At 40.9% G+C, this 16,302-nt stretch overlaps 1 protein-coding gene and 1 pseudogene across 3 annotated transcripts in view; one reads left to right on the top strand and one right to left on the bottom strand.

The window, feature by feature from the left end:
- The window catches only part of ints8 (integrator complex subunit 8), a 170,227-nt gene that overhangs the window by 75,233 nt on the left and 78,692 nt on the right, over window positions 1–16,302 (bottom strand). For all 3 annotated transcript variants that reach the window (XM_039654282.2, XM_089122728.1, XM_089122729.1), the window contains 2 exons: window positions 8,313–8,495; window positions 8,121–8,228 (listed from right to left, as the gene is read on the bottom strand). In XM_039654282.2, the coding sequence (XP_039510216.1) occupies window positions 8,121–8,228; window positions 8,313–8,495 (291 nt within the window). The remainder of the gene's footprint in view (window positions 1–8,120; window positions 8,229–8,312; window positions 8,496–16,302) is intronic.
- Window positions 3,270–4,048, top strand: LOC148970957 (uncharacterized; annotated as a pseudogene).

The following is a 16,302-nucleotide window of genomic DNA, read 5'->3' as shown; positions in this document are numbered from 1 at the left end:
CTAACGATTATACATTGTCCGGGAACCCGATATTCAAAAGTGAAGCGTTTGCTTACCCCAGGGTAAACCAGCCCACATGCACGCGCACTCAAATACGAGATTTTAATTTATCCCCCGATTTGACGTCAAGACGGGGCAGGATATACCATATATGGACACCGCAGACATATGGTGCAGGAAGCCCGCGCTGTCCCTCTCCCCCTCATATTCATTCAAGAAAGATGCAGAAATGTAGTGCACACGTGAGTTGCTCTGTGGTTGACTGCCAGAATCAACATTCAAGTGTGTTTTCTCTACCAAAAACGGATCAAACTACCAGGGACCAGTGGATGAAATTCATTTTTAATGATGCTGTTCCAACAACCCTATCAACTGGCTCAACGTTAGGTGTCTGCGCTAAACATTTTACGCAAGAATCCTTTACAACGTTCATTTCGAGTCAGACAATAATGCTGCCTACAGAGTCAGAGTGCTGTATAGAGATGGAACAGGTATAGTTTAGTATTTGTCATCTGCTTGTATGTATCCATTATTTATTAATAGCCTACAAGTCTGCTGTTTCGGACCAGGTCCTAATGATGATCAAACATACTGTATACTGATGAGTAGTTTATTGTACATCACACAAAAGATGAAGCGTCAGTTTTACTTCAGAAAATCACTGTAAGAACTGAGTGAACACAGTAAGTTAATAAGAAGTGCGTGAACGTGAAACAAGGCAAAAACAACTATCTCTATAACCACTGTAAGCTGATAAAAAAAGTAGACTACATCTCCGTTTATGTAATCTACATTAAATAAAAGGTAAACTTATGTGTGAAAAAATAGCAACAAACATTTTAGCTCGTTACTGATGTTAATATACAGTATGTCTCAGTCAAAATGATTGTCTTTACCATTCAGAGACATGTTGATGTCACAGACGTCCTTCCATTGACTCTATATCTTCCGTTTCCAGCTCTGGTTCAGAGTCTGGCTCAAACATACATGGTTGAATTCCGTAGGTCGCGGCCAGGTCGGGTTCATTCACAACTTGCGCCATGATGTTATTTTGGAATGATATGCTGAAGTTACCTGCGGTGTCAAGCCCCCTGCTTCCTCCCACCAATCAACGCGTCCCTCATTTGCATTATTAAAATCACCGTCCACGACAGCCAAAATATCGCATCAGATCTCGCGAGACAATAATGCATTCAGAAATAAGGGTCAGAGGAGCTCTGTGTTTATTTTTTTTTTCCACTTTTCTTTTTTAGAAGGGCCTGAAAGACTATAATAGAGGGTGGGTTTCCAAGGTAATACTAGGTTATGACTCCTTTAATGGATTTTGTTGTTTCCTCTTGATCTTGTAGCACCGCCTCACTCAGCACTCTTGGCGCACGGCGCATGGAGGGGGCAATGGATGGGCCCGGCTCCTCAAGCTCCTCAGGCACAACGGGTGTCGCTATTAAGGAAACACATGTTCACATTAATTTAATTGAGTTTATCCTATGAATGATTTCATTAAAAGTTTACAAATTGAAATAAAACATATGCAAACACAATATCCTTTTCCAGTTGATTTATTTTACCTTCACTTGTTAGATGGCCCGGTTAGTTCTGTCGCAAGAGCATCAGTGTCACCGTCCTTAGTAATCACGGACAGAGCCATGTCTCCGATGATGCAGGCTATGCTGTTGTCCAATGGGGAAAGTTCCGTTGTTGTCCGTCCTCCTCCAGTTGCGGACATTTCTCGTCTGTGTGCTGTGACACGTTTTTTAGCCAATACTTTAATATCAAACCTTTTTTTTTTTTAAATTTCTGGGACAGTTCTCTCCTCAGACCCAACGGAATTAACTGCATTGGTGACATTCTCCCATGCAGCATAGTTTCTTTTATTTGTAAGTCCTCCTGCAGTGAATGAACTAAACAATATCTGTTGGTTGGATTCAACTTCATTTACAAGTATCTCTAATTCTGTGTTTGTGAAGTTCCTCTTCTTTGCTCTCTTTGCCATTATTGCAGTGAGGAAAAAACACAATCACGTAATTTTTAAAGGGAAGTGTCACCATATATGGTTAATTGGAGGTGTTTCCAAATGCTAATGACCATGAATGTGAACGAGCATGGTACTTACGCACATGTGGTATTTAACAAAAATGATTGCTTACTCATGTGCGTAAGAACTGCGTGCGCACGTTTGATAAATGTGGATTTTCTTGTACTTAAGCACATTCTAAATTTCATTCGTTGGACAAAATATAGAACCTTTTCTACGCACCATTGATAAATGAGGGCCCTGGACTTTTCAAAATCACAATACATGTCAGTTCATGTTCATGTTGCGTCTTAAAGAGTGAGAATAGATTAGTTTATTAAATAACTTATATGATACAAGCTATGTTTATTCGCATCGCATTAAAGGGTTGAGTGTAGTGCTCCATATCGCTATCATCTTCCCATTTTGGGTAAAAATAGAAAATAATACTCAAGTACTTTGTAACGTAGTTACTTGACTTGAGTCATATTATTTTTCAGTACTTCTACTTGTACTCAAGTACATTATTACTTACGTAGCAATCGTTTTACTTAAGTACAATTTGTTAGTACTCTTTCCACCACTGAGTATCAGTCAGTCAAACAAACACAGACTACGTTTAAAAGCAACAAAAAACCCACTCAAAACAGAGGACATTAGCAATAACCCGGTCGTGCCATGTAAACACCGGCAAAAACCTGAATATGCTCATATTCCAGTTTATAAAAACCCGAATATGATCCCTGGGTTACCCCTTTTCTAACCAAAATATTTGGTCATATAAACATGTATCTGCATATACCCATCAAAAGGAACATTGATTTGTTTTCTGCGCATGTTCTATTCGCAAGGAATCTTGGTCTTTTGAGTAGAGGAACTTCTTGTATGTGCCATCTGGAGCTTACAAAAACACATGTGCAGTATACTGGAAGTAAATAAGAAGTAGAGGTAAACAAGGCGAGACGCAGCACAGCACCATACTTTTGGACCAGTAGCAAAGTACCAGCATCAAAGCACAAACGAAAGCGATCGATATCTGCCCCAAACTATTCATTATCCGCATGCTGCTGCTGTTGTTGTCGTCGTCTTTGGCTACATGAAGAAGAAACGGAAATGACCTATATTGCGTCTTAAGGATGTCCGTACGACCAGACGCTAACCGTGCGTCGCCGTTTACATGACGATATTGCCAATTGATTACAAATTCCACGTAAACAGGAGTAACTCTCTATACTCTACGTAGTCACTGTGAGTTATGTCATCTTCTCCTCTTATTGTCACTTCCACTTCAATGTAACATGTATAGCATACCTTTCTCTGTCAGCACAGGATTTACATGTGATAAATGCAGGGAGATAGTCAGTCTGATGGAGAAGATTTCAGAACTTAAGTTTGGATGCGTGTCTCTAATTGAGGTTAATTTTAAGAGTGCAAGGGCTTTAGATACTGTTTTGGATGCGACTAGCTTAGTGAACACAGTACAAATGTTCACTCTACAGTGAACATTGTTCGTTTCTGGCTGTTGTAGAGCCTGTGCAGCAGGGCAATTGGGTGAAGGTGAGACGCTGTAGTCGCGGGACAAAATACCGCTCTTCTGCTCTAATTATAACATCAAATAGATTATCCCCACTCAGTGAAACACCCACTGAGAATCCTGTTCAATGTGCCCTAGTTATTGGTGATTCTATTAAATGGAATGTGAAAATAGAGACACCAGCCACCATAGTCACATATTTGCCAGGAGCCAGAGCACCTCACATCAAAGCCTATTTAAAAGTGCTGGCTAATGTTAATCATAAATTCTCTGAGATTATTATTCACGTCGGCACTAATGATGTTTGACTTCGCCAATCGGAGATCACTAAAATTAATGCTAAAGAGGAGTGTTTACTTGCCAGAGCCGATCCTGACCTCCCTGGGCCCCTACGCAAAAATCTGTTAAGGGGCCCTACCAGACCCATAAGCCATGTAAACCATTTGCCACTGTCACACCTGACACTCCAGTTCTCCCACTACAAATCCTCCCTCGTTTAGATAGTACTAATGAAAATGTAATTCCTGATAACAGAAATAAACATCTTTTATATTAATATCAATAGTTCACATTTTAAAAAAGTACAAATTTAATTATTGATATCAAAAATGCATCCTGTGAATTAATAAAAGCTAAAATGCCTTGCCATAGCATGCCACTGTGTTTTTAAATGATAAAAGCAATAATTGATACTTGATGGTTATTTACTGAGGGATGTGCATCCCTATTGACCAGTATGTCCAGCCAATTACCATTTTAAATGCAATATAGTCAATGTCAATAGATTGCTTTCCATCTTGCTTTATTGCAAAGTTGTAACTAAACTGACTTGGAGACTAGATAATCATTGTCTTGCTTGAAAAGTATGAGCACCAAATGAGGAGTGCCATCATGCCCATATTGTACTGGTAACTATGATGTTTTCCCCATAGATGTTTTACTGGAAAGTGCATGCTTCATTTCATGCACGCGCATTAGGGCTGCAACAACTAATCAATAAAATCTATAATAATAATATAGATGAAAATCATTGTTAACGAATGTCATTATCGATTAGTCGTCTGCTTACGCCACAGGAAGTGTTTACTGGTGATTGGTTGAAACAGGCCAATCATGATGCTCTCTGTCTTACATGTGCTTCATGAGGCACACGCACATACACACAAGGTATCTCTCCCTCCATCGGGCGCGCGCTACATGGTTCTGTCTTGCATGCACGCTCTTGCTTGGACGCTCTAGATTCCGGGAGTTTGAACTAATTTGCGGCATCAGGGAGCAACTATCGGGTGACTCCCGGAACTTCCGGGAGACTTGGGATGTCTGTATTTTGTTCGCTCAGTTCGCTCGCAACATAAGTGATGGATTAAAATAGCGCTATCGCAGAAATAGGTTAAATTAAAACGGTGTCTACAAAGTGAAGCACTAAATATAAAGTCAGTTATTAACAGCAGCAGTAAAAGATTTTTAGTCAATGAACTTAGTGGTTTTCGCCAAATGCTTGTGCACAAATCCATCATTTTTCTGTCCTTTTAATCAAGCCTGTTAGCTTGCTGTGTACCTCCATTCCGTTCTTTTTTTATAGCACTGTCACAGAGAAGTCCAAATTAAACATGATTTAATGACTCGTTAATGTAAGTACACATTGATGGCCTAAGACACGAAAAGAGCGGTTTGTGTGAGAAAACGAACAGTATTTATATCGTTTTCACCTTGTGTATCTACAGCCATGAACAACTGATCTGAATCAGTTGTTCAATGTCCAACTGAACCGAACTGAACCATGTCAGAGAATGTCAACGCCAATTATTTTTGGTTTCACATTAGTTTAACAAACCAATCCCCCTTCCCCACATACAATATCTGAATAGTAGTTTTTACTCAAGCGAACTAGTTATATACACTCTCAGTGGCGTCTCATTTAGCTGGTAGGCCTAACATTTAAATTGGCCACTGTGAATGACTCCTTGTCAAATTAATTGGAACAAACAAATGACTAGGCCTATAACACTGTCTCGCGTAATTTTAGGCTACTTTTTACGCTGTTTTGCAGTGCTGAAATGTGCAGCTGCCGACTTAACATCAAAACTTTGCAGTGTCTCTCCACAACTTGAAATGAGCATAAGCCGCGTAACCTTGTTCTCTGCAAGGCGACTTTGCTGCTTCGTCTTGATCCGATTCTGCAGTGAGAACCCCCTCTCTGCAGGAACACTCGAGACGGATTACACAGGCTATCTTGGCGAGCCTGGTCCACTCTGGATAGATTTCGTTGAAATCGCATATGAGGACTTTGCAGGCGCAGAGCTGCATTTTTAAAAGGACTGAGCGTCGCCCATTTCCCGCTCCGCTCACAAGAAAACTCCACGTTTTTTCCCCGCCTGACTAAAGTTGCTTGCATTGTATTCAGCATCCCCAAGCGAGTCTGCGAGCGCAGAGAGGGTTTTCTCCGCTGCTGGCCTGCTTTCAAGACACCACTGCATGTCTGAAGCCTCAGACATTGTCCGAACTCGTGTTCTTGAAGGTGAACTCAAAAGAACTGTAGATAAGAAAAGCATTTTTTTTTTTTTTTTAAATTTGAGACAATTTAAATTGTCATCCATGTGCTCTCTGCGCAAAAGTTCAGTTAGATATAGGCGTCTGGTGGCCTAATAGTTAATTTACCAAAATTTATTTAATTTAACACGTTGATGATGATGATGATGATGTAGATGATTTTTATTTATATAATTAGGCCCATTGATCCGTTTAATTTTACAATTTTTTTTTTTTTTTTGTGTACAGATGATATAGGCCTAAGCCAATTTAAATTTGAATTGTGCGCGCTGCGCAAAAATCAGTTAGGCTTATCAGAATCTGGCCTAATAATTACTTAGCCTACTTTTAAACATTTATGTAGGCATATATATATATATATATATATATATATATATATATATATACATTTTTTTTTTTTTTACATTTTGTTCATATTTTTATTTTAGTTATATTATTAGGCCCATTTATTCGTTTAATTTTACAGCAGTTTGTGTGTACAATGGTTATAAGCCCATTTACATTTTTATCGTTTGCGTTCAGTTATCAAAATTCTGGCCTATAGTTAATTTACTTTTAAAACTTATGTATATTTTTGTTTATATAATTTTTATTCATATTATTGGGCCCATTTATTCGTTTAATTTTACAGGACTTTTTGTGTATGCTACATTCCTGTTCTTGCTAGTCCTAATTTGTAATTTGAAAAGAAACATTTCTGTTTGGAAAATGTTGATGTTGGTCTTTAGTTCTTTGTAAGGTAAGGCTGTGGTCTAACCTAAAAGTGAAATAAAAATACATGCAGATTTTTTTCGTTTTTTGGAGCGAGCGGGGGGCGATTTGAGTGGAGCAAACTGTGTTGAGCGCTGAACGGGGAGCTCTTTATGAACAGTCTGTGACGCACGAGCAGCGCCGGGAACAGTGATTTGATTATTGATTATACGAGGTTGAACAGTCCGTGTGACAGAGCGGGCATAAGATGGACACGAGCGCGAGTTCGCTGCGAGCGCGAGTTCGCTGCGAGCGCGAATTTAACCAATTGATCCATATATAAGGCGCTCCTGATTATAGGCGCACTGTTGTTTTTTGAGAAAATTAAAGGCTTTTAAGTGCGCCTTATAGTGCGGAAAATACGGGTAACGTTACATGCCTTCTTTGAATAAATGCACAAAAAATATACATTTTTATTTATATTATAATATAAATAATTTTATAATATATAATTTTTACTAATCTAATGTCATGTACGTTTAAATGTTAGAAAAATAAATAAATAAAGACATCTTGCCATACTAAAAGGGGACGTTTCTGTAGAATGACCCGTATAATAAATCAACAGATCCTACTTACCACTATGTGTCTGCGGATATCTAGGGATTCAGAAGGGCCTCGAGGCAGTGAAGTAGATCCATGCAATCCTCGGGGAACCGATCTTGCAAGGCATCTATCAGATGTTGAACATATAGCGTTCCCTGGCTTTTTTGAAAGTTTGATTGGAGCGCTCGCTTGAATTGGTCACTTTGACATCCTTGTATGTGCTGTCTTTAATAACATTCAAACGGCAGAACCTGTTCCTTTATAAGGGGGGGGGGGGGGGCACACATTTAAACACGCATACCTATGGACTGAACACGTGATGCAAAAGTGCACACCATCTGCGTTTTCACGGGTTTGTGTTTTTGAGGTTTGCGCAGGGAAAACGGATAATCGTTTGAACCGTCTAAACTATTTCAGGGAGAGTATTCTCAAGACACCCACTGTTTTGCGTGGATGGGCGGCTGGAGCGCATTAAGAGTTTTTCTAAATAACTTTATCCTAATGCCTAAACAATCTGTAACGGTCATTTCTATTACAACTGTAAAGCTGCTTTGAAACAAACCAAACCACTGCACTTCTTGGGTTTTTTTTTTTTTTTTTTTTTCACTGGTTACCTCAACAGATTAGTAAAAACTTAAATATATTTCAGTTATGTCATGAACCTGAGAAAATAATGACAGTGTGCTCCTTTTTGGGTAAAGTGTTCCTTTCATTTGATTGTCTCACCTTTGTGAAAAGTTCTCGTGCCATTCTGAAGTGTTCTCTGGCTTTCTCATACACTAACGTCTCAGAACAGCCTTGCTGAAAGTAAATGCCTCCTAAATCGTAATGCACCTGTCAGACAGAACATTGATAACTTTTAACAGAACATACCTATACATGATGAATGGGCACTTTTATATTTTCTGTAGGACATACCTGACAGTGCAGGTGATCAGCGCTGATGTGCAGTCCTGCGGTGGAGGACTCAGTCTCTCCATTGGCTGTACTAGGATCAGCAGCTATCAGGTCAAGGGTATGAAGAGTGTGGATGTAGAAGTCTTCTTTAATGTTCAGGGCTCTTTCTAACACCATGATAGAGTCTGTGGCCTGCTCTCTGAGCTGAAAAGCAGAGCGTTATACAAGTGAAGGGCTATGATGAGCTTTCTTTTATGGGATTAATATCCTGCCATGATTCAAAACTGAAAATAAAGTTCTGAAAGGTTGCAACTAAGTGTTCGAAAACTCAAAATCTTACAAAAGATTTGCAAGCTTGTAGTCACTCGGACTATTTTAACAATTTCCTTCATAACTTTTGGGCCGGCCAGTTTTGATCCCTTAAGAAGCCAATGAAGGGGTGATCCAGCTCTCAGATTTAACCCTCTGGTGCTCTTCGTTTCGGAGTCACATTTGTTATCCTCCTGGTCAAAAGTGACCAGACACCTAAAAATTAAATTTCCTCCATCGAAGTAAAAGCAATGCAATTTATTTTTGTTCTATAATATTTATTCTTTGTAATTTAGTATTTTGAGTCAATTTAATAGAATTTATTAATATTTTTGCAATATTTATGGTCTATTTTTGGCATGAAAAAAAATATATATATATATATATTTTTTTTCAAAATATTATTAATGCAGTATTTTAGTTTAATATAGAGTCTAGGCCTTCAGAAAAAAAATGAAGAAAATTAAAGCTGCAAGCAGCGATGGGCAGGCCCTCGCACCTGTAGCGAGTCAGGGTGTGAGGCGCCGCGTTGCATATTCTGCAGCTCGGCCAGTGCGGCTGTGCATTTGCTATGCTTCTTCGTTAAAGGTCACTTCCTGTTGCCAGCAGGTGGCGCTATGACTGTGGGTGAATGTCGGCATATAGATTTGTTCAGGGCGGGACTATTGTCAAATGAGTAAAATTTGGTGCAGATCTGGGCATTTACAGCCAAGTTACTACAACTTCCTTTTTGAGCATGTTGCGGCCCCGAAGGCAGAAGGCACAGCAGAAATTTGAAGTCGATCCGACTAAATCCCTAGGAGGAGTTTGTCAAAGTACATAATGAGTAAATCATCCAAAAATAGCGGTAAAATTAGAAATGGCAAACTTCCTGTTGAGTTTAGGGCATCGCTCAAAGAGACTTTTCTGTGCGTGTGGACATGGTAGATGTACCACAGAAATTTCGTATATGTCAGTCAAAGGTGCGGCGGGGGCTGCTTCTTTAAAGGTCACTTCCTGTTGCCACTAGGTGGCGCTATGACTGAGGGTGAATGTCGGCATGTAGATTTGTTCAGGGCGGGACTCTTTTCAAATGTGTTAAATTTCGTGCAGATCTGGGCATTTACAGCCAAGTTACTACAACTTCCTGTTTCATGGCGAATCATCGGCGCCACGGACACGCCCACCGACGAAAACGCGCAGATAGCACAACTATACATCATCAATGCCTTTAGAAGGCACAGCATAAATTTGAAGTCGATCCGACTAAATCCCTAGGAGGAGTTTGTTAAAGTACGTAATGAGTAAATCATCCAAAAATGGCGGTAAAATTCGAAATGGCCGACTTCATGTTGAGTTTAGGGCATCGCGCCATACGACTTTTCTGTGCATCTAGACATGGTAGATGTGCCACAGAAATTTCGTACATGTCGGTCAAATATGCGATGGGGGCTGCTTCGTTAAAGGTCACTTCCTGTTGCCAGCAGGTGGCGCTATTACTGTGGGTGAATGTCAGCATGGAGATTTGTTCAGGGCGGGACTCATGTGTAAATGTGTAAAATTTCGTGCAGATCTGGGCATTTACAGCCAAGTTACTACAACTTCCTGTTTCATGGCGAATCATCGACGCCACGGACACGCCCATCGACGAAAATGCGCAGATAGCACAACTTTACATCGTCAATGCCTTTAGAAGGCACAGCAGAAATTTTAAGTCGATCCGACTAAATCCCCAGGAGGAGTTCGTTAAAGTACTGATTGTGTAAATCGTCCCAAAATGGGCGCCAAATTCAAAATGGCCGACTTCCTGTTGAGTTTAGGGTATGGGTTCTTGAGGCTTTTTTGTGCGTCTTGATATGATACACGTCCCCACCAAATTTCGTGTTTGTAGGTTGAACGTGGACGAGGGGCTAATTTTTTCCAATTTTCTAGGTGGCGCTAGGGAGCCATTTTGCCACGCCCATCCGCGAAACCCACAAAATACGAAATTTTTCACCAGTCCTGACATGCGTGCCAATTTCGGTGAGTTTTTGAGCATGTTGAGGCCCCGAAAATGGCGCTTACTTTGCAGAAAAAAGAAAAAAGAAAAAAGAAAAAAAATTAAAGCTGCAAGCAGCGATGGGCGGGCCCTCGCACCTGTAGCGCGTCGGGGTGTGAGGCGGCCGCGTTGCATATTTTGCAGCTCAGCCGGTGCGGCTGTGAATTTGCTTTCTTCATTAAAGGTCACTTCCTATTGCCAGCAGGTGGCGCTATGACTGTGGGTGAATGTCGGCATGTAGATATGTTCAGGGCGGGACTCTTGTCAAATGTGTAAAATTTTGTGCAGATCTGGGCATTTACAGTCAAGTTACTACAACTTCCTCTTTCATGGCGAATCTTCGACGCCACGGACACGCCCATCGATGAAAACGCGCAGATAGCACAACTTTACATCGTCAATGCCTTTAGAAGGCACAGAAGAAATTTGAAGTCGATCCAACTAAATCCCTAGGTGGAGTTTGTTAAAGTACGTAATGAGTAAATCATCCCAAAATGGCGGTAAAATTAGAAATGGCTGACTTCCTGTTGAGTTTAGGGCAACGCTCCAAGAGACTTTTCTGTGTGTCTGGACATGGTAGATGTGCCACAGGAATTTCGTACATGTCGGTCAAACATGCGACGGGTACTGCTTCGTTAAAGGTCACTTCCTGCTGTCACTAGGTGGCGCTATGACTGTGGGTGAATGTCGGCATGTAGATTTGTTCAGGGCGGGACTCTTGTCAAATGTGTAAAATTTTGTGCAGATCTGGGCATTTACAGCAAAGTTACTACAACTTCCTGTTTCATGGGGAATCATCGACGCCACGGACACGCCCATTGACGAAAACGCGCAGATAGCACAACTTTACATCGTCAATGCCTTTAGAAAGCACAGCAGAAATGTGAAGTCGATCCGACTAAAGCCCTAGGAGGAGTTAGTTAAAGTCAAGTCAAGTCAAGTCACATTTATTTATATAGCGCTTTTCACAATACAGATTGTATCAAAGCAGCTTCACAGTGATAACTAGGGTTGGGAATCGTGAGAAATTTTCCGGTTCCGATTCCGGTTCCGCCAAACGATTCCGGTTCCGGTTCCGGTTCCCATTCAATTAAAAATATTAGTAAGAGAAAAATCCACAATCCTTTTTGTGTTTATTTCTTATAGTACTTGACAAATTAGTTTAACAGACTGGTAATGTAAACAAACTCAAAATATTATTAAGCAATCTTTGCAACAAAAAAAAAAAAATATATATATATAGCTATATAAAGGAAATTAAAAAATTCTGCATTCTCTATAATAATTTAGACCTCTCCTTTATTGTATCTCCAACAGTGAAAAATACCCTCTCAGAAGGAGTAGAATATGCTTTAACACACATATGTGTGTAGAACAGATTATTTTTTAAAACGGTTTGAATGATTGATTTATAAAGACTTTACTTATTTCATTACTGGATAAATCGGCGCTCTAGCAGTTAATAAACAGAACCGCATGCGTCTTGCGGAAGAACATTGTTGCCGGAGCTACTTCTCTCTGTTTATGTCCATGACGAGTCACGCAGGCATTGGGCTACTCCGCAGCAGCTGTGATCCGCCGGCCAGTCTAAACAAGAAGTCCGAGTATTAACGCTTATTACAGGCTTTACGTAGTGATTCAAGATAAGACAAAAACACGGTTTGAAAAACAAACATTATGATGTACTCGCTCATTGTATATATTTTGTAAATTCTGAACACAAAAAATATACGGACTGCATCTGTTTTGACCACTACCGTCAATGTTTACTCAAACTATAATCTCACTAATTCTGTAACGGAAATCATTTGAATATGTGAAACAAATAAATATTGAGACTGTGTGATTGTAAAGCAGTTTCATATCGACAACTGCTCTCTCTCTCTCAGCGCAAACAGATTTGAATGTAGGCTAGAGAGTGACTCGGCGGTCGGCGCGCGCAGCGTGCGTGTGTCTGTGTGTGACAAATGCAGCGCGTGTGAGAGCAAATCGCAACTTCAGTGGTGAAGTTTTTGTCATTTAGGAATAAGACGGCGTCTTCTACTCCCAGCACTTCGCCCACATGATGATATCGCATCGGCATCAGAACCGTTTTCGGAACCGAAACTTAGGAATTTTGCACGGTTCCGGTATTTTTTCAAAAACACAACCGGTTCTGGAAAAGAACCGGTTCTCGGTTCCCAACCCTAGTGATAACATGTAAGTAGCACAACACAGATCAACAACATTGCTAAACACTAAATAAATAACCCCAACTGAGCAAGCTCAAAGCAAGCCAAAAGCAAGGCGACAGTGGCAAGGAACCAAACTCCATCAGATTGGATGGAGAAAAAACCTTGGGAGAACCCAGGCTCAGTCGGGGGCCAGTTCTCCTCTGGCTTACATTCATATTGTTTAAATATAAATATTGTTTATGAATCAAACGGCGCCATAACATATCGCAGGCGTTGAGTCGTCTCATCACAGGCGTTGAGTCGTCTCATCACAGGCGTCTCATTAAAGTACGTAATGAGTAAATCATCCAAAAATGGTGGTAAAATTCGAAATGGCCGACTTCCTGTTAAGTTTAGGGCATCGCTCCACGAGACTTTTCAGTGCTTCTGGACATGGTAGATGTGCCACAGGAATTTCGTACATGTCGGTCAAACATGCGACGGGGGCTGCTTCGTTAAAGGTCACTTCCTGCTGTCACTAGGTGGCGCTATGACTGTGGGTGAATGTCGGCATGTAGATTTGTTCAGGGCGGGACTCTTGTCAAATGTGTAAAATTTCGTGTAGATCTGGGCGTTTACAGCCAAGTTAATACAACTTCCTGTTTCATGGCGAATCATCGACGCCACGGACACGCCCATCGACGAAAACGTGCAGATAGCACAACTTTACATCGTCAATGCCTTTAGAAGGTACAGCAGAAATTTGAAGTTGATCCGACTAAATCCCTAGGAGGAGTTCGTTAAAGTACGGAGTGTGTAAATCGTCCCAAATCGGTCGCCAAATTCAAAATGGCGGACTTCCTGTCGAGTTTAGGGTATGGGTTCTTGAGGCTTTTTTGTGCGTCTGGTCATGGTAGATGTACCACAGAAATTTCGTACATGTCGGTCAAACAAGCGGCGGGGGCTGCTTCGTTAAAAGTCACTTCCTGTTGCCAGCAGGTGGCGCTATGACTGTGGGTGAATGTCGGCATGTAGATTTGTTCAGGGCGGGACTCTTGTCAAATGTGTAAAATTTCGTGCAGATCTGGGCATTTACAGCCAAGTTACTACAACTTCCTGTTTCATGGCGAATCTTCGACGCCACGGACACGCCCATCGACGAAAACACGCAGATAGCACAACTTTACATCGTCAATGCCTTTAGAAGGTACAGCAGAAATTTGAAGTTGATCCGACTAATTCCCTAGGAGGAGTTCGTTAAAGTACGGAGTGTGTAAATCGTCCCAAATTGGTCGCCAAATTCAAAATGGCGGACTTCCTGTCGAGTTTAGGGTATGGGTTCTTGAGGCTTTTTTGTGCATCTTGAAATGATACACATCCCCACCAAATTTCGTGCATGTAGGTTGAACGTGGACGAGGGGCTAATTTTTTCCAATTTTCTAGGTGGCGCTAGCGAGCCATTTTGCCCCGCCCATCCTCGAAACCCACAAAATACGAAATTTTTCACCAGTCCTGACATGCATGCCAAATTTGGTGACTTTTTGAGCATGTTGCGGCCCCGAAAAAGGCGCTTACTTTGCAGAAAAAAAAAACAAATAAAAAAAAAATAACCCTAACAGTTTCAATAGGGTCCTCGCACTGTTAGTGCTCGGGCCCTAATTAAAGCTGCAAGCAGCGATGGGCGGGCCCTCGCACCTGTAGCGCGTTGGGGTGTGAGGCGGCCGCGTTGCATATTCTGCGGCTCAGCCGTTGCGGCTGTGAATTTGGTTCGCTGCTTCATTAAAGGTCACTTCCTGTTGCCAGCAGCTGGCGCTATGACTTAGGGTGAATGTCGGCATGTAGATTTGTTCAGGGTGGGACTCTTGTCAAATGTGTAAAATTTGGAGCAGATCTGGGCATTTACAGCCAAATTACTACAACTTCCTCTTTCATGGCGAATCATCGACGCCACAGACACGCCCATCAACGAAAACACGCAGACAGCACAACTTTACATCATCAATGCCTTTGGAAGCCACAGCAGAAATTTGAAGTCGATCCGACTAAGTCCCTAGGAGGAGTTAGTTAAAGTACGTAATGAGTAAATCATCCAAAAATTGCGGTAAAATTAGAAATGGCCGACTTCCTGTTGACTTTAGGGCATCGCTCCAAGAGACTTTTTGTGCATCTGGACATGGTAGATGTACCACAGAAATTTCGTACATGTCGGTCAAACGTGCGGTGGGGGCTGCTACGTTAAAAGTCACTTCCTGTTGCCAGCAGGTGGCGCTATGACTGTGGGTGAATGTCGTCATGTAGTTTTGTTCAGGGCGGGACTCTTGTAAAATGTGTAAAATTTTGTGCATATCTGGGCATTTACAGCCAAGTTACTACAACTTCCTGTTTCATGGCGAATCATCGATGCCACGGACACGCCCATCGACGAAAACGCACAGATAGCACAACTTTACATCGTCAATGCCTTTAAAAGGCACAGCAGAAATTTGAAATCGATCCGACAAAATCCTTAGGAGGAGTTAGTTAAAGCAGTGTTTCCCAAACTTTTTTTCTGGCGACCCACATTTTAAAGTCGATAAATCCTTGTGACCCAAAGAACATTAGGCCCATATAGTTCATATATCACGAAGAGAATTTATGCATTAACAAAATATGTATGACCATTTTTTAAGGTCATTTTTTTAAGCTTCCAGTTAACTATTTAAAAGAGATACAGATATTTGACAAAGCACTTTTTTTGTTTAACCTGTTGTTGACAATATGCAGAGGTGAAATGAGAAAGGAAAAGTTGACAGGGCATCTCATTGTTTTCATATTCTCATAGTTACAGTGTACATAATTTACTATAATAATTATTATAGGCTTAAATTAAAATATTCTGACACTGAGACTTTGTAACCATGCATGGCTCACTACCACTGCATAAAAATGCCTAAACAGGCACAAAAAAAAAAAAAAAAAACTACACACACGATTAAATACATATTCCTCTACCCCCCTAATAAATCGAAGGCAATATAAATGACTATAACATAGCATTCAATATAAATATTCCACATTTATGCCCAAACCATGGTAAATTATTACATTCAGGCTATTACATGGTAAATGTTTGTAAGGGGGGGTGATTAGGGCATTTAGTCTTCTAACTTTATTCATGTTTCTTCTATTTTTCTCATCAGTAGTGTTGGGAATGTTAAGACTGTTTCATCCGATTTAAAACTAGTTAAAATCATTGAGTGATGTGTGGTTTGTAAGAGAGAGGAGTACGTGTCCGACGCTTCTTAAAGGATGTCGCGCAACGTTGTTTAATAATAGTGTCCGGGACCGGGAGTAAACGCAACTCCTTTAAGCTTTGCGTTCCGTTATCCACTGGGCCGTGCTGCCTAGTTCAAAGTAAACTAGTGAAACGACTGAAACCAGCGCTATTTTGTTCTCTATTTGTTGTTACTTACCGAGAAACCGCTTCAGGTGAACAAATCCGAATCGTTTCAGACCGTTATGCACGCGCGTTTGGCCAATGGCCAATTCATGG

Source organism: Pimephales promelas, chromosome 18 (genome assembly GCF_988280905.1).
Source record: "Pimephales promelas chromosome 18, fPimPro1.hap1.1, whole genome shotgun sequence".
Classification (NCBI taxonomy): Eukaryota; Metazoa; Chordata; class Actinopteri; order Cypriniformes; family Leuciscidae; genus Pimephales; species Pimephales promelas.
This window is presented reverse-complemented; position numbering and strand designations above follow the sequence as displayed.